We start from the raw sequence: 21,161 nt of genomic DNA on the forward strand, positions 1-21,161 counted from the left end.
GGGAGTACCAGGGACAGACTGAGCACCTCGGGCCACGCTAGGTCTCTGTCCCAGGCTCCATCCAGTCAGGAGTCCACCACGGGGGAGGGACTGGGTAGCACTGTATAGGAGCCACGTGAGCAGCTGCTGTGACTGGGGTCGCAGGCCTGTGGGTTCCCTGGCATTTCCTAGCACGGTTCCTTTATCCTTTTGGGGTTGTCACTTCTTGACAGATTCAAGTGATATTTTTCTTTCTTTCTTTCTGTGTTGGTTTTCACCTTCTAAACATCTCCAGCCCTCTGCACTTTTTCTCGGTACTAAAAACAGGCCCCGCCCAGCAGCTGCCTCTGGTTCTCCACTGACCGCTGCTGGGGGCTCGGCCGGGAGTGTGAACAGGGCCCCCATGGAGTCTAGAACTGTGGGTGCCAGACTTGGGTTCATCTTCTTCACTTTTTTTTTTATCCTCACCTAAAGACATTTTTCCATATTTTGTTCAGATAGAGTGGGAGGGAGAGAGAGAGAGAGACATCAACGTGAAAGGGACACATCGAGTGGCTGCCACCCGCACGACCAACCAGGGCCGGGGACAAACTGCAACCAAGGTACATGCCCTTAGCGGGAACCGAACCTGGGTCTCTGTGGACCGCAGGCCGACGCTCTAACCGCTGAGCCAAACTGGCCAGGGCATCTTCTTCACTCTTTAGCAAAACTAGAAGAGTAAGGTAATAACGCTGCTATCAAGTTAAATAGATCCAATTTACAGGGCTATTATATATTGCACTTCTGGTGTTAAAATGTCCTTGGGGAAGAGCTGTATCATACTCACTCGATAAAGTAAATAATTGGCCATCCTAAATCCATTTCCCAAATTTGGGGGGTCATCTCACAGCTCCTGAAACTCAACAGTTGGAAACCTTGATGGCTTTGAGATGGGCCCCGGCTGCCCACGCACGCTGGTGCCTCCTGTTCAAAAGACCACTCTTGCTGGGTGACCGCCCCGAGCCCCAGGGCCGTGGGAAGAAAGCTGGCGCGCTCACTGGCGAGGCGCAGCTCCTGGGGCAAGTAAAAGGTTTCCGCCCCTTCTTGCCCACCAGTAGCAAAGGACTGGCAGCTCCCCAGGACCCGGCCTCGGAAGCCCAGTCTGGCATGGTGCGCTGGCTTCTGTCCTGGTGCCCTGTTGGTGGGTAAGGAGGGGAAAAGGCTTTTCTCTGCAAGTGGTGGGAATTCTGGGGCCTTGGCCAGTCCCCCTCTTGGGCTTGGAGCAGCTCCCCGTAGGCGCCTGGCCCTGCAGGGGGCCCCGCTCCAGTGCAAAAGAAGGTCTGTGCTGCCTCTGGGCCCCTGGAGAGTGAGGCCCTGCTGGTAGGGCTGCAAAGCTTTGTTGGGAGTTCCGGGGGAGGGGGAGGACCAGGCCCCCAAGAAGCGTGGAAAGAAGCACTTGCAGTCGCCTCACTAAAGAATATTCATTTATTTATAGTTATTGCTAAGTAAACTTCTCTTTTAAACAGGAACATAAAAACACAGTAGGGTTTTGCACAAGTGGAATTTCTCAACAGTTGGTTTGTATACACGTCAAAATAAGTTAGAATGGAATTCATCCAGAAGTTTCCAAGTCACCCGAGAGGCCACATACCTCTTTTGCAAAGGGTGGTGGCAAGGGGTGAGGATGGGAGCCTTGCCAAGACCACCCCCCACCCCAGCGCAAGTTGTGAGCCGTGCTGTCCCCTTCTCTCAGCTTCGCCCGGGTCCAAGGCACAGGGCAGGGGCGTTCAAGTATCGAACCTCGCAGAGGGCCGGTGTGACGGTGGGGCTGGGGGAGAAAGGAGAGCCCACCCTGGGGCCCAGGCTTCTCCTGGGGGTTTCCAAGACCAAGGCCACTGCGCCGGCGGGAGAGAGGAGGAGGAGGAGGTACAGGATTCTTTTTGGTACCAGGGGAGAAAGACGTTGTGGGAAGAGGTAGTTTGCAGGGGATGATGCATCTGCTCAGCAGGAGAAAAATGTCTTCCACAGTGACGGGGTCACTGCCACCTGAGGGTCACAGGGCGGGCACCGGGGAGGCTAGGCGGGCCTCGTGGTCTGGAGAGCCGCACTCGGGAGAGGCTCCGGTGGGCCCCAGCCCTCTCATTTGTTGCTTAGTATGAGCTCTAGCCGAGAAGGAAGGAGCACCCGGCTGCCTGGTCCCGAGGCCACCTTGTCCTCCCCTCAGTCCCGATCACAGCCGCCCTGAGGCCTGGACTGGTCCTTCACTAAGGATACAGCCTTGGGGGAGCTGCATTTCAAAGTGATCCCCCACCCCCGGCTGCTCCCCCCCCCACGCGGTTTCTGGGCCGAAGTTGGTGGCTTCACCTCCTTCCGTGCCTTTGGGGACAGCCCTGCCTGCCCCTCCCCACTGAGGCCTCCGAGGCCAGGAAGCAGGAGTCGGGGTGCCCTAGCGTTCCTGAACCCGCTGTTTCCTTGCCCTGGGCATGAAGCCTTCGGTGCCAGGGGCAGGAGCCGGGAGGGGACAGAGGTGGTGAGCGGCTGCTGAGCGAGGGAGCTGCTGGCCGGCCTCTGGTGGGTGGTGCAGAGAGCGCGAGTCACTGGCCAGGGGCTGGCCGGGGTGGAGGGCCTGCCACACCGCGCCTCTCCGGCCTCGCCCGCCTCGAGGCTTCTTGCCTGCAGCTGGGCTTCCATGGCCAGAGCCACGGCTCCGAGCCCGCGTCCCGGGGGCCAGGCTGCTCTAGCTTGGGGGGCACACAGCGCACAGCAAGCTTCCGTTGGGAAAAAAAAATGATCTCCATCAGAAAACGTAATAGGTGACACAGTTGGAAAGGAAAAAATAAGAATAAATTATCTTCCAAATACCCCCATTTGCTTTAAAAAAAAAACCAACTTTTTTTTTCTCTCTATGGTCTTCATTTTCCTTTTTAAATGCTGCTCTTCCTGGGCGCCTGCTGACTCGACTGTCCCCGTCCTCAGAATGGATACTTGTTATTCCTTAAATAAGAAACATGTCCCAGCCCCTCCCCCCACAGGACAGTTCCCTTGGGTCCCCAGTGATCTGTCTCACTGTGCCCTGACCCCTCGCTCGAGGGGCCTCCATCTGTCTTTGTTAGTGTGTGTCCTGGCTTTCTTCACACTGGGGACCCTGGTGTGGTGCCCCAGCTCAACAGAGAATTGGATGACAGTTGCTGAAATCCACCTTAGGGGCTGTAAGATGGGGGCCTTCTGGGGGGTGGCTAGAGAAGGCGTTAGCTGGGGGCCGGGCTGCACCCTGCTGTCCAGCCGGCCAGGTTGGGGGCCACCTGCACACCTGGCTCCAGGAGAGCTCGGGAGGCACCAGGAGGTAGAGGGCAGAGGCCCTGCCTGGCTGTCCACAGACAGGGTGGGGAAGACGGCCCAGGGGCTGGTGGGGGTGGGGGTGGGCAGTGCCGACCAGTGTGGGAGCTCCGACATCCCTCAAGCAGGCAAAGGAGAAACAATGCCTGGCTCAGGAGATCTCTTCCTCCAGTGTCAGGACCCCTGAGGGCCATCGGCGTGGCCCTGCCCACACTGGCTGCCCCAGCTCTGCTGGGCCTGGAGACACCTGAGAACCTGTGCCCTTGTGACCTGTCCCTAAACGGCCCCCATCAGCATTGCCCCCACCCTCCCACAGCAGCAGGCAGAGGAGATGCAGACCTGGCCTGTGTGTCACCCTTCCTCCCCCGATGCCTGGGGCCTGGGCCCGGTTCACAGCTGAGGCCAGTGGTACAGTCCATTTGGTCTAAAAGTCCCTAGTGGTGCAAACGATTTGGGGGGAGGGGAGGGCTCAGGACAGTGGGGCAGTAGCTTGTTCCTCGGCTGCAGGAGCGCAGCCCGCAGCCCGCGGGTCTCACCCCCACGCCCAGGCCCTCCTCACCCGGTCTGGGCGGCCCGGCGTTGCTATAGCACATTGTAGTAGGCCATCTCCTTCATGGCCTGTTCGGTGAGGACACTGGCCTCGGCGCTGCCGTCCACGCCTGCGTAGGTGTAGGCATTCTCCTCGAAGTCCTCCATCTCCTGCTGGCCGTCAAGCTCGGAGGGGTCGGTGCCCGTCAGCTCCATCATGGGGTCTGCAAGAGAGGGGCAGAGTTAGCCCCAGATGCCAACCCCACATAGAAAGCGGATTCTCAGCTGCCTCTCAGCACCCCCCCCCCAGGAGGCCTCAGGTTCTTGTGGCTCTAATGGGTCACTAGACCTGAGCCCTAAAGCTGTGGAGGGGCGGGGGAGGCCTGGCCTTGGCCTCTTGTAAGTCACTAAACTTATTTCTCCTCTGCAGTGTCTCTCATTGGTCCCCTTTGCCACAGGAAGCCTGCTGCATCACCACTCATTTAGTACCCACTACACTGCACATTCACCGGCGCAGGAACGCTCACAGCAACCCCAGCCAGGAGTAAAGGGAAGTCCAGAGAGGTTCGCTGGCTTGCCAAGGGGCACCCAGCAAATGCTTCCAGTTTCGTCCACTGTGCTGCTCTGCCTCCCCTGGTGGTGGTGGTGGTGGTGGGCTGATCTCTGACCTCCTGCAGTATCTGTGCTTTTTATTTATTTTATCTTTTTTTACTGACTCGAGAGTGAGAGGAAGGGGGAGACAGAGAGAGAGAGAGAGACATCGACTTGCCATTCCATTTATTTATATAGTCCTTAGTTAATTCTTGTATGTGCCCTGACCAGGGATCAAACCCGCAACCTTGGCATATGGGGATGACTGACTAAATGAGCTACGTGGACAGGGCTAGTCCTTGTGCCTGAAGCCAGTTCTATCCAGTGCTCTCCTGGGCCTTGCTCTAAAGGACAAACACCCAAGAGCGCTTAACACAGAGGATGAGGCAAACACTCTAAGAGGCCCCCTGTACTTTTATCAAATTGAAATCTTCTAAAGCCCTTACTGTTGGAACAATAGCCAGATAGAAAATGTGCAGGAGGCCTGGGCTGCCTTCCAGATGAGTCACTGGGCAAGGAGCCTGGGGGATGATCTGGGGACCCTGGGAGGATGGACACTAGGCGCTGGGGCTAAGCCTCAGTGTGCATTCTGCCCCTGTCCACCTAGGGCATGTAATGTGTTTTGGGGACAAATGGATCCCAGACCAGGGGTAGCCCTGATAAGCCTAAGGGCTTTCAACCCTGGCCCTATTAACATTCGGGGCCAGGGTTATTTGTTGTGGGGACTGTCCTGTGCACATCGGAGGATGTTTAGCAGCATCCCTCTATCAGCGAGATGCGAACAAGGAAGCACACTGCCCTTAAGACCACTGGTAGCCATCTTTGACCATGAGGACAACACACTCTTTGCCTTGGCCACTGGGAAGCTCAGAGCTCCCTTCTGCATGCCTCTCTGACCTCCCATGGTACACGTGGACTTGGCTCTCCCTTATCTTTCCACTCGCCATTTTCCCATTTGATACTTTCTTTCCCATGCATTTATTTTACATCATCTCTCAGTAATGAGGTAAAGTGTCTTTCGCCTCCTGTGTGCTGTGATTCGGCACGAGTTACCTAACTTCTCTGTCCTTGTGTTTCTGCATCTGTAAAACGGCGGTAACAACAGAGCCAACCTCACCGTGAGGATCACATGAGTTAATAAAAGCCTGGCACACAATTAGCACTCGATGAAGGTTGTTTTTTTTATTATATTGTTTACGTGAGCCCACTTAAATCCTTTGAAGAATACATCAACATCCCCTCATCTCCATGATGGCCCTCCAGGGTGCCCCCTCTCCAGACCTGAGCCCATCCCGATGAGGTCTCAGGCCTGGCCAGCCTCCTGCCTCCTCTAACTGGACAGGAGGCTCCTGCGTGTGCCATGAGAGTACTGCTCCTGCTCCTTCCACCGCACGTGGCCCACCCACCTTGGCTGTCCAGGCCAATGTCCATGACGCCGTGCTTGACCTTCATGTGCCGGCTCAGGTTGCCCTTGAGGTTAAACTTGCTGGAGCAGTAGGGGCACTTGAAGGGCTTGCTGCCCGCGTGCAGGTGCATGTGGCCCAGCAGGTTGTACATGCGGTTGAAGGACTTCCCACACACCTGGAACACAGCACCGGCACCATCAGTCCACAGGGAGCCTGCCCTCCAGAACCCCGGCCCCCTCCCACCTCTGTGGCTGGGCCGCAGTCTGCTCGCTCTGGACAGCACTCATTTTGTTCTTTCCTGAAAGACAGAGAACTAAGCCTCCTCGCCACTCACTGTTCCTGTGGGTATGCACCACACTAAGCTGGAGTGGTCAGAAACCCAGGGCTCGGATCTCAACTGCATCGAGTCTCCGGCCTGGGCTCTTTCCCTGTGACTGCACTATGACCTTCCTCCGCTTCCCCAACTCAGCAGCTTGTAGGATCCGAACCCCCACCGCCCACTCCAACTCCCCAGAGCCCGGGCAGTTTCACAGACTTGCCCACACTGGCCAGGCCACCTCTTGGCGGGTTTTCACCACCCACTGCAGTCATGCTGACTCCAGGCCACCCGGGGGACAGTCCCGCCTTGGGGCCCTGTGGCCTGGTACCTTGCATTTGAATGGCTTCACCGGTGAGTGTACAATCATGTGGGTCTTGAGAGTCTGCTTCTGCACGAAGGTCTTGAAGCAGATGTGGCACTGGTAGGGCCGGACACTGGTGTGGATCAGCATGTGCCGCTTCATGTTGGCCTGCAGCGTGAACTCCCGGCCACACACCTCGCACTTGAACTCCTTCACGCCCTGTGGGGGTGGGGGCAATGATCAGGGCCACACCATGGGCACAGCCTCTGTGTGGACCAGAGGGTCAGAGTGACTGTACAGCTTCTGGGAAATGACTTTCTGGGGGTGTTCCAAACAGGTACCCCTTATTTAAAACCACTGATAGAATGCCGGGGCAGGGCTACTACTCCAGGAAGCCTTCCGGTATTAGGCAGAGATTGACTGGGCCTTACTGTTCCTACCTACACTCCTGCTGTCTCCTGCCACCAGGCAGATGTTTTAGTTCACTGAGTCATTGATTCGTTCAGCAGCCACTTACCAGGCACCTGCTACACACCAGCAAGACACCAGGCACCTGGGGCTTGTGGCCAAGAAGACACAGCCTTAGCCCGGTGGCCGTGGATTATTTTCCTCAGCCACGATGTGCATGTGTGTCTTTCTCCTCAGTGCATCTCAGTGGCCTTTGCATTCATGAGAATATGAGCAAAGGTATGCTCACCGAGGAAAAATGACACTTGGGTCTGTGTTGAATTTAGATCCCTCAAACTCTCGGAGCCCATCACTGACCCCCGAGAGTTTTCCAAGCATCCCTGGTGACAAGGGCCACATGTAATTCTTGTTGAACAAACAGCTTCTCAGGCTGCTCCCTGGAGAATCCCATTTAGTGGGATTTTTGGTCTCCACAGGTTCCCAAAGGTGATTCTTATCATTGATGGAGTTTGGGAACAATCAGCCCTAGGAGACAAAGACTCCAGGGAAAACCCTCTGTTTGGGGCTGTCAACATGCTTTGCCATATGGTCTGGAGGTGGCCTCAGAGCAGGACATGGTGCTGTGGGTACAGGGGGTCCACCTCATTGTCTGGAGAAAAATGTTAGGACAAAACCTGGGAGCTGATCTCTTTGCTAGAACCCCCAGTTATTTAGTAGAATCCCAGCTGGCCAGACACATTTCTGTGGTCACAGCTGCTACTCCAACTGCTGCTTGGTGCAAAGTTTGATATCATAGCTTAATGGTTCCTGGATCTATTTCTCTTAGCAGGCAGGGGTGTGTCTCGCATCTCACGCTCGCCGGAGATGCGGGAGATGCGTATGACCAGCAGGGGGCCCTGCCCTTTGGCAGCTTCCACCACGAGTGCTGTGCACAGCGCACACATTCAGGCTGCTGAGAGGAATGTTTCCAATTGGATTAGCCTTTGATTTTTGCTTTCAGCTTTTCTTCACTGTATTATTTATCTTTTAACACTTTGCAGACAGGTAGGGACTTTCAGTGGAGGAGAAAGATGACAAATATATAGCCCATGACCTTATCACTCTTCACTCCCACGCCCTGCAGACGCTAATAATCAGTCATCTGGTTTTTACTCTGGCCACATTCCAGGTTTATGGCCGAGCCCAGAATCGGCTTCAGAATCCTTCTTAACGTGATGTTCTCGGCAGCTACACCAACCGACTGCAGGAGGGCCTGCAGGGAAACCCACAGACCATTTCTGCTCTAGCGAAAACACTTCCCAGGGCTGGGAGGGGATGGGTTCTGGGCCCGGCAGGCTGTTGCTTCCCCTCCACTGTCACGTCCACTGTGAGAGATCTGGACACGAGTTCAGCCGGGAGAACTCTAAGGCCACCATTACGAGGAGAGGAAGCTCTATGTACACCAGCTTCAAAGTGTGCAGTTGGATTTGGGGTGGAAACCATGGGGCCGGCCAGTGTCAGAGGGGGACCACAGGACCTGAGAGGCCTCATCCCATCTGCCTGGACATGAGGGCCTCTGGGAGAAGGTGATGCTGGCTAAAAGGCAGGGCGGCCACTGGCCTGAAGGAAGGGAGAGGAAGGTAGGAGAACACAGGTCAAGGTTATGTCTAAAGACTTTGTGAGTGAGAACAGTATCGCTCTATCCTTCCTCTCCACAAACCAATCTGCCGGTGTAGCCGTATTCCAGAACCAACTATACTTTTCCATAACAAATATTCTTCCTAAATCTAGTCCCTTTTCACTGAAATCGATTAAGCTGTTTCCTAAAGGGAAGTCATAGGTTTTGATATACTTTTGTTACGGGGAGCAAAGGACCCCATCTGTACTTCTCTGACTGTCTGGTCCATCTGCCCACAGCATCCTGGCCTCTCCCCTCCCATCTATAAAGCAGGGACAGTAGGCGGCTTCTGTGATCTTCCAGCCGTGGTCCTTGGGTCCTGCCCAGGGCTCCTCAAACATTTCATTCAAAAAAGTTAAAGAAAAAAAGTCCAGGTTTACTATTAAACAGACAACTAAATTTCCCCCGGCTGTCCTGGCTCCATGGGTAGAGCATCATCCCGTGTACCAAAAAGTCACAGGTTCAATTCCCAGTCAGGTCGCATACCCAGGTTGCGGGTTCGATACCCATGCGGGAGGCAACCGATCAATGTTTCTCTCTCCTTCCCTCTCTCTCTCTTTCTCAAATCAATGAAAAAACAAACAAACGTATCCTCAGGTGAGGATTAAAAACAAAAAGGCAATATTTAATGATACATTTTTCTAAATACGTAACCATGAAAATAAGGACCGTTCATCTGTGAACCATCTATAGCACAACCTCAGCAGAGCAGTGGGTGAAGAACAGGGGAGGGCGGAGCCCCGGGCCCGGGCAGAGCCTGGGGAGGCAGAGGGAGGCCCAGGGCAGCAGCCCACGTACCTTGTGGGTGAGTGAGTGTTGCTTGAGGTGGTGGACCTGGCTGAACTCCATGCCACACTCGGTGCACACGAAGGGCCGCACATTCTGGTGCTTGAGCATGTGGTTCTGCAGCTGGCTGCGGTAGTGGAAGGACTTGTCGCACTCGAGGCACTGGTAGAGGGTGGGGCCCTGGTGGGAGGCCAGGTGTCGCTTGAGCTGGGTCAGGGTGGAGAAGTCCAGGCCGCACTCGACGCAGACATGGCAGCGGCCGCTCTCGTGCTTCACCTCGTGGGCCTTGAGCTCGCTGGGGTAGGCGAAGCCGCGGCCGCAGAAGTGGCAGCTGTAGGGCTTGACCTCCGAGTGCAGCAGCATGTGACGCTTGAGGTGGCTGGTCTGCGTGAAGGCCTTGTGGCACACCTGGCACTTGTGGGGCCGGGTGCCCTGGTGCGTCAGCAGGTGCGTCTGCAGGTGGCTGGGCTGCTTGAAGAGCTTGCTGCAGTGCGGGCAGGAGTGCGGCTTGATGCCGTTGTGGCCCAGGATGTGCGTCACCAGGTTGTACTTGGACGTGTAGGACTTCTCGCACATGCGGCACTGCCAGCGTTTCTGGCGGTCGCCCGCCTCCACCAGGTAGGAGTCGTCGATCTGCACGTTGATGTCCAGCCGGTCCAGCTGGGCCTTCTTGTGGCGCTCCACCGTGGAGCCCGCCGCGTCCGCCTCGAACTCGCCCGCCTCCTGCCACACGAAGCCCTGCTCCGGCTTCACGGGCTCCGGGGACTCTAAGGCGGGGGGCTCCGGGTCGCTCAGGGGGGCCAGGTGGGGCGGCTCGAAACCGCACTCTGCGGGCAAGGCTTCAGGCCCGGGCAGTGCCATGCTGGGCTCTGGGAAGCCATCCTGGGCTGGGTCGTGGAAGTGGGGGTCGTAGGGGGCCACGTCCAGCTCTGGCCGAGGGGCTCGGGGAAGGGGCCGCAGCGTCCGGGGCTTGCGGCTGAAGGCGCTGAGGTCGATCATCTTGACCGCGCTGCTCTGCACCAGGGACTCGCAGCCACCGCCACCCACCTCAGCGGGGGCCTCCGCTGGGCCTGCATCCTTGTCGCCGCCAGGCACCGACACCTCGTAGACCTCCTGCTCCTCCTCCTCCACCTTCTCAAACTTGACCTTGGGCACCAGCCGCACAGGGGGCCGTGTCTTCCGCCGGGTGTGCTTCTCGAAGGCCGCCTCCACCTCCAGCACCTCCTCCTCGGCCGGCTCCTCCAGGGCCCGTCCATTGCAGGCCAGCTGGTAGACGTCAGGGCCCGGGGGACCAGGCTCCCCCATGGAAGCCCCGGACAGCTCGGGGCCTAGGTCTGGGTAGAAGGCTTCAGCGCTTATGGTGGCTCCAAAGAGCTCATTTTCCGAGACCAGGCCCAGCACGGCAGCCTGAGCCAAGGACAGCACCACCACGGCATCTGTCTGTGTCCCTGAGTCCATGAAGCCCTCCATCCCTGGGTGGCTGGCTAGGAGGTCATCGCTGCGGGGGAGGGGGAGAAGGGAACATTAGTACTGCGGGCTCACTGTAGCACAGACGGACACACGGTCAGCAAGGGATCAGCTAACTTGGGGTGCGTCGGTCCCTGACGTCTTTCTACTCCCACCTCGGGAACAGGACACACATAATCACAGGGAGCGGCGACACCCATGTCCTCCTTCTCCCTGTGAGATCCCGGGTAAGCCCTGCCCCCTCGCTGACCTCAGCCTTCCCATCTGTAAAACGGGAAGGCTGGATTCCCTCAGCAGTTCTCAAACTGTATTCCGCAGTTCCTTCAGGAGCTCCTCAGAAACCTCATCCAAAAAGCACAAAAATTAAAAGATTCTTCTATTTTTGAACGCCGCTTTAGAAAACCCATCTACTCAAATGTATACACAGTACACCTCGTCCCAACACATTCCGGGGGCCCACCAGCTTTGTTGCCAAGGTGATTAATTTTGCACAGACCTTGAAACTACAGTGAGGTGTTAAACAACTGTCACCATTTGTAACGGCTTGTCCATATGAATGAGGTGTTTGGGTTTTGCAAAGAATATATATTGGGCAAAAACAAGGCAGCACACAAAAATAAATGAGGTGCCAAGGCCGACCTCAGACAGCGGCTCCCACCGATCACCTCTGATGCTCAATGACGTGTCCATCACAGGTCCTGGTTCTTGATTAGCTAAATGTTACACATTTAAATAGCTAACTGTATACCAATAAAAATACAGCTTTTTCCTCCTGATTTGTGCACTGGAAATTCCACGTAAGAGCTGCACTAAAAGAAGGCTGCAAAGGCTGATGTGCTTGAGACAACCGTCTGAAATGAAGGCACCGGCCATGCTCTGATCTAACGGGTTCTTTAAAAAGCCAATGTGCCCACCAAACCCCGAGCGTGTGGGCGTCCTTCCCCGGGGCACCAGCCCCAGCGGTGCTCTGTGTAGCCCTGCCTTGCATGGGGGGGGGGGGGGTCTCCCACCCTTGGCACCCTTTTCCCAAACCTGCTGAGCTCCTGGCTCCTCCCACCAGCATCCCAGCTTCTCTCAAATTCCACCTGTTCCGGGGGTTTCCCCGCCCTCCTTGCCAGCCCAGTGTCCTCTCCCACCCTCTTCAGGCCTCGGGGGGCACGCAGTGCCCAGATGTGGGAGGGTCTCCTCTGTGGCCTGAGCTGGACACTCATGAATTAACCCCCCACTCCCAGCTCAGAGCCTGGCACATGGGAGGCCTCCATTGGAAGGCGAAGGACATGACTGGGGTGGCTCCCGCTCCCCTCCCAGGGCCACAGGTGGCGCGTGGCCCATCAGGAAACAGGCCTGGCCTGGTGGCCCCCTCCCCCCACAGGCCACCGGAGCCTCCCCCTTCCCGAAGCTGGCTAAAAATAAAATACCCCAGACAGGAATTCAGCCTCCTTGAAAGGGACACTAGGACTAAACGATTAAGCTTAAAGTGGGGCTCTGGTGGAAGGGCTGACGGCGGTTCAGAGCCCACCCCAACGCCCTGCTGAGAAGCCAGGCAGCTCAGCTTCAAGCCCCAGCCGTCGCTCACAAGTCACTGAACAATGTCATTTCAAAGTCACTTCTGCTCCTCAGCCTCCCCATCTAAACAAAAGGGGGATGAAAACCCTACCCATGGAAGGGCAGAGATAGCCCAGGTTGGGACTCAGGACCACAGGCCGACGCTCTAACCGCTGAGCCAAACCGGCCAGGGCGCCCAGGTTGGGACTCAGGTGAAGGGGCTCAGTTCCTTGTAAAGCCGGCAGCAGATACAGGGAACCACTCTTCCCGTCTGCCAGATCTCTGCAAGGAGCCTTTGCGGATGAAAGCCTCAGAGCTGGGGGTTTCTCCATTCTGGGGCCCCGAGTTCAGCAGAGGTCTGGGTGACTGCGGACACCTGTAGACGCGAGCGACTCACACGTTCATCCGTGCAACAGATACTGTTCGCCAAGTCCCTGCTCTGGGTCAGGCCCTGTGCCTGGAGGTGCAGGTGGGGAGGCAGGGGCCCCATCCTCACAGGTGAGACCTCTGTGCTACCACAGTCCCTCTGTGGGGGCATGTCACTGCCTCTGGTCACAGCAACCTGTCTGACACAGCACCCAGGGCGGCCCGCGTGTCTGCTGTGGGTTTGAGCACCCAGAGAGCTCAGCATTTTTTCCAGACTTCCCCAGCGGCCAGGCCAGCAGGAGGGGGGAGGGAGGAACTGACCCTCAACACGGGTCCTGTGCGGGAAAGTGGGGACTAGGCTCTAAGTTCACATCCGGACTTTGCCCTTTTGTAGCCCGGGGAACCTCCCGTCGTATTTCAAGTCTCAGTTTCCTCATCTCTGTGGATCAAGGTCTCCGTTCTGTCTCCAGGGATGGAGGTCTGCATTTCGCCTCTGTGGGCCCAGGTCCCGATCACATCTCTATGAAGCGCCTGACTCACGGGGGAGTGAGGGGATGAGGTGAGGAGACCAGTGTAAATGTTAGTCTCCTTCCCTGTTCTTTTTTTTTTTATTATTATTTATCCTCACCCGAGGACATTTTTCCATTTTTTGTTCAGATAGAGCGGGAGGGAGAGAGAGGGAGAGAGAGAGAGAGAGAAACATCGACGTGAAGGGACACATCGAGTGGCTGCCACCCGCACGACCAACCAGGGCCAGGGACAGACTGCAACCGAGGTACGTGCCCTTAGCGGGAACCGAACCCGGGTCTCTCTGGACCGCAGGCCGACGCTCCAACCGCTGAGCCAAACCGACCAGGGCTCCTTCCCTGTTCTTTTCTCCCAGGCCCCAGTACCTGGCACCAACCCTTTCCCTGCAACCACTTCAAGACAGCGGAAGCAAAGAAACAGTTAACATCGCTCTATGGGCAGCCGAGCTGGTGAAAAAGTCGGCCAGCGCCTGCCCGCCTGCCCGCCTGCCCGTGGGGGCCAGAGCCCATGTCTGCGGCGGGTCCCTCCAGGAAGGTAATCATGTAATTTACTGTCCCTATTAGGAGGGACCTTCTAAGAGTGAAAAGGGCCACTCCTAACGATGACCCCAGGACCCCAGGCACAAGCTAAGCCTGCCCCACCCCCACCAACCAGGTATGGTCTTTCTAGGGTAACAGGCCGGCGGTGGTGACTTTGGGGCTATGAATGAGAAGTGTGTCTGTGTTAGGAGCCTATACCTGGGTGTAACAGGGGACATGTCTGCCCAAGGCCTTGCTTTTTAGGGATTCGTGTCCAAGTGTGTGGGGGGCACAGAGGTGCCAACAACCAACCACAAACATGGACAGAAGAGTTAGCTTTCCCTTCGTTAGTGCTCACACTAGCCATTTAATCATACAACCCCCATGAGGGGGAGGGGGGAGGGGTGTGTACCCCACTTCACAACTCAGGGACCAGGGGTCAGTAATGTGCTTCACAGGGGCCTGTCAGTGCAAGTGGAGTCCAGGTGGTGAGAAGCCAGTGGGCACGCCCTGCGCCCACTGCCCTGCTCACTGGTGCAGCCAGGCTGGCTGTGTGCGTGTGTGCGTGAGTGCGTGTGTGTGTGCACGGCTCTGTTTGTTGAGGCAGAGACCAGGAGAAAGAAGGCAGAGGGAATCTAATTTGCCTGCGTTTCGCATGTGTGTTCTGTCTGTCACTCATGGGAATGACTCGCGGGAGGCTGGGGGCTCTGCAGCCCTGATGTCTCTCTTCGTCCTCCTCCCAACTCCCCTCTCATCTGGCTCCTTCTCACAGGCCACAACCCTCCTGTTTGAGGCCCTGGCACAGGGCTGCCCAGGGCAGGAGGAGAGCCCGCCAGGTCCTCACCACCTTCGGGCGGGCGGCCCCATTTGTCCTGGGCCTGGGGCCCCCTTGGCACCTCCCTCCTCAGGGCACAGCCTCTCCCCACCACGGGTGCAGTGGGCTCAGAACAAAAGCTCTTAGTCCAAGGGGGAGAGGAGCTCAGACTGCCCCCTGGGCTGGGAGCTGAGGGGTGTCCATCGGATGCAGCTCGGCCTCCTACCAGGGCACCTATGGTCCCCGGGGCTCAGGGGAAGGAAACGGCAAAGCAGGGAACCAGAGGAGCCAGACTAGGTCCCGATTGTCGGCTAAAGACTTGTGCTGGGAGTGGGGGAAGGGAGGCCACAGCAGAGGGAGAGGGAAGGGGGAGGAAGATAGGGGGAGGGGGGAGGGGGAGAGAATGAAGAGACAGGGAAAGGGGAGGGGGAATCTGAGTAATAGGGGAGGAGGCAGGAGAGAAAAAGAAAGAAAGAAAGATGCTATGGAGGCCAAGAAACAAAAGCAGAGGGGGAGGGGAAGGAGAGCAGAGAGAGGAAGAAATGGGGTGTGGTGGTGACACCAGAGGCCCAGGGCTGCCCTATTTCTCAGGGCTCAGCATCACCCCCTTCCTGGGCCTGAGGGCCAGGCCAGCCCCGGGGGAGGGGCCAGTCTGGGGCTGAGGACCTGCAGAAAGCCTCCCCCTCCCCAGGCAGGGACCCAGAACTCACTGCTGCTTCATCTGTTGCTGTAAACACAACACAAACGTGTTCAGTGAATCAATGACTGACCTGCTGGGTGACCCTGGTTAAGGCCATCAGGGTCTCGGTTTCCTCATCTATAAATTGGGCACAAGAGGCTTCTTGGACCCTTGAGGGCAGGTAACTCCCCGGCCTTCCTGCATGTCATGGGGTCTCCTCTGCAGGATGTGACAGCACCTCCTCTCACCCCATGCTCATTTAAAAGCCTCTGGTCTCTTCACTGAAACCCCCCAGGCGCCCCCGCTCTGACAGCAGGGGAGGGCCGAGGGGCAAGGGTGGCCAGTCTCTACGGAACGCAGACGGCGGGGCAGAGCTAAGTGGATGGCGCTTGGGGGCCTGGTCTGGCTTGGGGCTGACGGGACTGGAACCATTTTGAAGAACCAACAGGACCTGCCTGATCTTTGACTAACTCCCACCACCAACTGAAGACACGGGAAGTCTTGGAGGATTGTGCCAACCCAGCCTTGAGATGTCACCAAGCACTACGTGGAGGGCCTAGCAGGTGCCGGCTGCTGCCGGGAGGACAGGGTTGTCCCTTGGCCCCTCATCTTGGCTTTGAATCCCCAGGCAGCTCAGAGGCTTCGATCTCCAGTTCTGCAACCCACTTACTGACTCATCCGCATTTACTGGGAACCTACTAGGTGCCGGTACTGGTCTTGGTCACAGGATACAGGGGGGACCAAAATAAGGTTCTCACCCTCAGGAAGCTGCCTGGAGTGGGCTCAGTCACCAGCATCTCTAGGAGGCAGGAGGTGCAGGTGGGGTGGGCTGGGGCCTGGGGAGGCAGGTCCGCGGCCCACGCAGACGCAGAGGGTCCCGCTCTGTGGTGCAGTGCTCAGGACCTCTGAGATTGAGCTCTGGCTTCCCCTTCTGCCCCGTCACCAGCTGCACCCCCTGTTCTGTTGGCGGCGGTAGTGGTGGTGGTGTGGTCGTGTTGGGAGGGGGTGTCCCCCAGGCTCCCAGAGGTGACCCTGCAGTGGGCAGGGCAGGTAGCTGGGCCTAGGGAGGGGAACGGAAGTCCCAGGGGTGGACATGGCTGTAAAAAACACGCGTGCGACCTCGGCGTGTAGCAAAGCCACCCTCTTTGCGTCCTCACCGTAGACTCAAAGGTAAACTCTGCTCACGTCCTCAGAAAGGAAGAGGAAGCAAAAGCAAAAGCTGGAGGCTTGTGCAAACCTCAGGCCTCTCGCTGCAGTCTCACTTCTGCAGTGGAGGGGCCGTCACGGGGAGGGCAGGGGAAGTGTGGGACTCTCTTCCTTACAGGATTCTCTCTGCCTCAGCTTCCCCTTTTCCTCTGCGGACAGATCTGCTGAGCCACCAACGCAGGGCTACCTACCCGCAAAACACACAGGCGCCTGATGTTCACCGTGCCAGCCATTTCTTTTTACAGAGAAGGAAACTGAGGCCCAGGGGAAGGCAGGGACAGGTCCAAGGTCACACGGTGACGTGGTAAAGCAAGGACTAGAACGCAGGTTGCTGGCCTAGAAGCCCGCCCTCAGCCACATGTCCTGAAGGGTGAAGTGCCCCAACCAGGCTCCACCTGCCCCTCCCTCCATCAGCCCCCTGCCCCTCTCTACCCTCCCATGGCTGTTCCCTACCTCAAGGCCTTTGCACAGGCTGATTCTTCTGCCAGGACCGCCCTTTCCTGCACTGGGTGAATAGCCTCATCCTGCAGGATTCAGCGTGGCCCCTGGGCCAGGGCCTCTTCCACAGCTTGAGGACGGCAGGTTAACTTTATGCGTGGCCTGCTAGGCCGCGGTGCCCCGTGCCTGGCTGTTTGGCCAGACCCTAACGTAGGTGTTGCTGCGAGCTATTCGTAGATGGGATTAACTTCTACAACCAGTGGACTCCAAGGACAGAGACCACCCTCTTAGAGTGGGCAGGTCTCATCCAATCAGGGGAAGCCTTCAGAGAAAAACGGAAATTTCCCAGAGAAGAAGGAATTCTGCCTCAAGACCACATCACAGAAATCACAGAAGCCCTGCCTGCGTTTCCAGCATGCCCTGCAGATTTTGGACTCGCCAGCCCCCACAATCGTGTGAGCCAATTCCTTAAAATAAATCTCCCTCCCTCTCTGGTTCTGCTTCTCTGGAGAACCCTGATACCATCACACCGATTCACAATGGTGTCTGTTGACGGGTCACGGGGGTGCAGAGACCCTAAGAGAAGGAAGGGGAAGGGAAGAAGTGAATGAATGAATGAATGAATGAATGAGACGGGAAAGACTTGCCTTCGTGTTCTACAGATGTGCTCACCTCCGCCCAGACCTGCCTCCTCTCCAGGGCAACCTCCAGAGTGCCCCAGGCTGGGCCTAAGGGCTCTGAGCTCTTCCCGGGGGCAGGGACAGCAGGCCTCCTGTTTCAGGAGGGCTCCGCGTCTTTCCTCCAACTCCACGAGCAAAAAAAGCAGAACTGTGCCCTGGCCGGTTTGGCTCAGCGGTTAGAGCGTCGGCATGTGGATCAAAGAGTTGTGGGCTCGATTTCTGTCAAGGGCACGTATCTCGGTTGCGATTCGGTCCCTGGTCCTGGTTGGGGTTGTGCAGGAGGCAACCAATTGATGTCTCTCTCTCACATCAGTGTTTCTCTCTCTCTCTCTCCCCTTCTCCCTCTATCTGAAAATAAACAGAAAAATATCCTTGGGTGAGGATTTAAAAAAAAAAGCACATCTGTGTCCCACATAGGTTCACTACGCCGGACCCAAACATCACCAGCTCGACCGGACAGAGAAAAACAAACAACACTTGGGCTCCCAGGTTCATGGGACAAAGATAAGAACTACAGTGAAGGAACAAACACCAGGAGCATTTACTGGGCTTGAATTTATGGGCCCCGTGATGAGTACACACAATATCAAGGCTTCCAGGCAGCCCTCTGGGGTGGGGAGCATCACTTCCATTTTACAGGTGTGGAAACTGAGGCTTGGAGAGAGGCAGTCCCTGCAGGCAGAGTGGAGCAGACCCCAGCGGGGTCAGCCCAGGGCCTAGGCCCAGCTCCCCGCACCCTGCCAGGACCAGGCGGAGAGCCTTCCGGGTTGCGTCTTCTTCCCCTGCCCACCTCAGTTTCCCCACACGGAGGCCTGATTCGGCCCTGGGAGCCCCTCATGGCTTCCTTTCCTGCTCGGCAAACCAGGCTCAGGCCCCTCCTGCACTGAACCCTCAGCTTCCTCCATCCCCGTCTTCCTCTCCCTCCATTCCTCCCCTCCTTCCGTTTCCGTGGCAACCCCATCCTCCGCTCCACTGCTCGGTCCTGCGTTCCCATCTTCTGCCTCTTTCATCTCCTCCCTCATCACAGTGGATGGTCCCAGGCCCCCTCTGTCCTTTGCTTCTGGTCTCTTGCTCCCTTTTACTCTCCTTTTATCTCCTTCAGGCTTCTCTTGTCATCTCAGGGCGACATTTATTTATCTCTTGCTTAAAAAAAAAGAAGAAGGAGGAAGGAAGGAAGGAGGGAGGGAGGGAGGGAAAAGAAACCCCATTTCATCAACTCTGCTTCTATAGTTCAATCCCAGCCTTCCTTCTCTCAGATCATCTCCAAGGGGCAACTCAGAAATCCCAGAAGGGACCCCCTGCCCGCCACCATGCAGGCTCTCTATTGATCTCACCTACAGGGGGCGGCACTCACTTCCCTGAGGCTGGAGACCCCTCAGGAGGAAGCCAGGCAGGACCTAGAGGGTGGATGAGCCAGGCCCAGATGCCCGCTCAGCACGGTCCCAGCAGGAACTCACTGCAGCCCGGGAGAGCCCCCCATCCACAGCGCCGCTCCGTGTGCTCAGCACCTCTCACACCGAACGGGATGGCGAGGCTCACACGGTCTTCAAAATTCACTCTTTACCATGAACCTAAATTGCCTCCGAGAAAAGGAAGTACCTACCCCAAAGTCCTGGGACCCGAAGGTCCCTCTGGAGCCCCTCGGCCTGCCTGTCTGATGCTGCGCACAGGGCCTGGCCCCAGGAGACAGCCAGGATCTGGGGCCAGGCCAGCTGAGCCCACAGAGGTGCCAGGGACTCTGGAGCTCTGCTTCTCCCCTAAGAGGCTGGCTCAGCACCCCAGGGGCCCCAGGAGCAGCACCCAAGGAGGCAGAGACAGGAGGCAGAATAGCCCCCCATTCAAACCAGGCTCTGCCACCTTGAGCTGTACGGCCTTGGGCAAGTCCCTCAACCTCCCTGGGACTCAGTTTCCTTGTCTGTAAGCCAGGGAGAGTGACAAGAAAAGGACCCACCGTGGACTGAGGCCGTCCTTCAGGCCAGGCTTGTCTTGATGAGATCATGGGTCTGAAGTATGGGATCTTGAAACAAAACTCATTCTATAGAGAAGGAAGGGAAACCAAGGCACAGAGCGGTGGTGACCACACAGTTCGGTTAGAGAGACAAGAGTAAGACCCACGAAACAGCAGAGCCAAACACCAGACGGGAAACAAGCACAAAACAGGCAGGGACCCCAAGAGCACAGGGTCGCTTGGCTTTTCTTGTTCTTTTTCCGCGTCAAGGGTCAGGAACGTTCTTCCAGGTAAACGGGCACTTGGGAAGCAACAGAGGCTCAGAGCGTGGGCTGTGGTGTCTGGCCCCACCCCTACACATTTGTGTGTGCCTCAGTCTCCCCATCTGGGGCATGGGATCATGGTCTCCGCTGCCCAGAGTTGTTGGGGGGTTTAACTGAGCCCATTAGCCCAGTGAAGTGTGATTAGTGGGGTTCAATACACCAAGGTCGGGCAGAGGGGATGGGGAGGCCTAGTGATGGAAAAGCCTGACGAGGGGGGGCCCCCTCCCCCAACACAGGCAGGGGGAGATGAATGGGGCTGGCCCAGGCTGGAGGCACAGGAGGGAGGCGGGAACACAGAAGAGCCGTGGGCACAGGAGGTGCCACAATGAGCCAGCGAGGAGGGTGGCCCGGGCACAGCGCCCTCTCCTCCTCCCGGCAGCCAGCGTGAATTCATCCGAGGAGAGCCCCCGGCAGCCGCCTCCTGAAGCTGCCGCTGTGGTGATCAACATTTATTTTGCAGGCACCCACACACCCGACTCGAGTGCGGGTTTATGCCAGGACAGGAGTCAAGAATGCCTCTCATTCACGTAAGGCCTCCGTGGATCTCCTGGGGGGAGGGACAGCTGGCGGAACGTTTGGGCTGACAGTGTGCACACCCAGACATCACACGCACGGGCTGCAGCCAGCCACACGCAGGAGCGACGCGAAGATCCATTTCTCAGTCGCCTGACAAACGGTGCTTTCGTACAGCGAGTCGAAGGACGGGACCCACGTGGTGGGCGGAAGCCCCGTGTGCACACCTGTGTGGCGGCAAGGACTGGCTGGCAGGACTCAGGGCCCGATTCTGGGTGCCAGAGCACAGGATGAAACACCAGCTCCTCTGGGACTCAGAAAGACAGGCCGGGCAGGGAAAGGGCACACCCACTCACCCGGGCACAGCCCCCCTGCAGTTCACAAAGCCCTTTCCTGGCACAATGCCACCGATCACAAAATCCTGACCTGAGCAGACTGGCTGTCCTGACAGAGACAGTGCCAGCCGGTGCCAACTCTCAGTTCATTCTCTAATTTAACACGAACCACTGTCCGTGTGGTTGGTACGCGTACCCTCACCCCCATTCTGCAAATGAGGAAACTGAGGCACAGAAAGGTTAAGAATGCTTCTAGAATCGTGCTCCTTGTGGTCGCTTCCCTATGCGTTTGGAAACTCTTCTAGCAAGTTCACATTGCGATGACGTCCAGGCAGGGGTGATAAATATCGGGCTGCAAGGATTCGAAATAATAACTTGCGAAACAGAATGAGAACCACTGGTTTAGAGCCCAGATGCTGGACACTGGAGGCCTGAGTTCAAATCCCACCTCTGCTACTTTGCAACGGTGTGACTTTTTCTTCTCACTCAGTGCAGGCGGTGCCAAGTTGCC

The 21,161-nt window shown here is 57.2% G+C and overlaps 1 protein-coding gene across 3 annotated transcripts in view; it reads right to left on the reverse strand.

Annotated features, from left to right (window-relative positions):
- Positions 1-1,463: 1,463 nt before the first annotated feature.
- ZNF710 (zinc finger protein 710) overlaps positions 1,464-21,161 on the reverse strand; it is a 56,746-nt gene continuing 37,048 nt past the window's right edge. For 2 of the 3 annotated variants that reach the window (XM_036278056.1, XM_036278057.1), the window contains 3 exons: positions 9,303-10,788; positions 6,467-6,658; positions 5,595-5,994 (listed from right to left, as the gene is read on the reverse strand). In XM_036278056.1, the coding sequence (XP_036133949.1) occupies positions 5,608-5,994; positions 6,467-6,658; positions 9,303-10,760 (2,037 nt within the window). In that variant the 5' untranslated portion in view covers positions 10,761-10,788 and the 3' untranslated portion in view covers positions 5,595-5,607. Of the gene's footprint in view, positions 4,047-5,594; positions 5,995-6,466; positions 6,659-9,302; positions 10,789-21,161 lie in introns of those variants that run through there. The other variant, XM_036278058.1, reaches the window with a different exon arrangement.

Source organism: Molossus molossus, unplaced genomic scaffold (assembly GCF_014108415.1).
Source record: "Molossus molossus isolate mMolMol1 unplaced genomic scaffold, mMolMol1.p scaffold_m16_p_24, whole genome shotgun sequence".
Classification (NCBI taxonomy): Eukaryota; Metazoa; Chordata; class Mammalia; order Chiroptera; family Molossidae; genus Molossus; species Molossus molossus.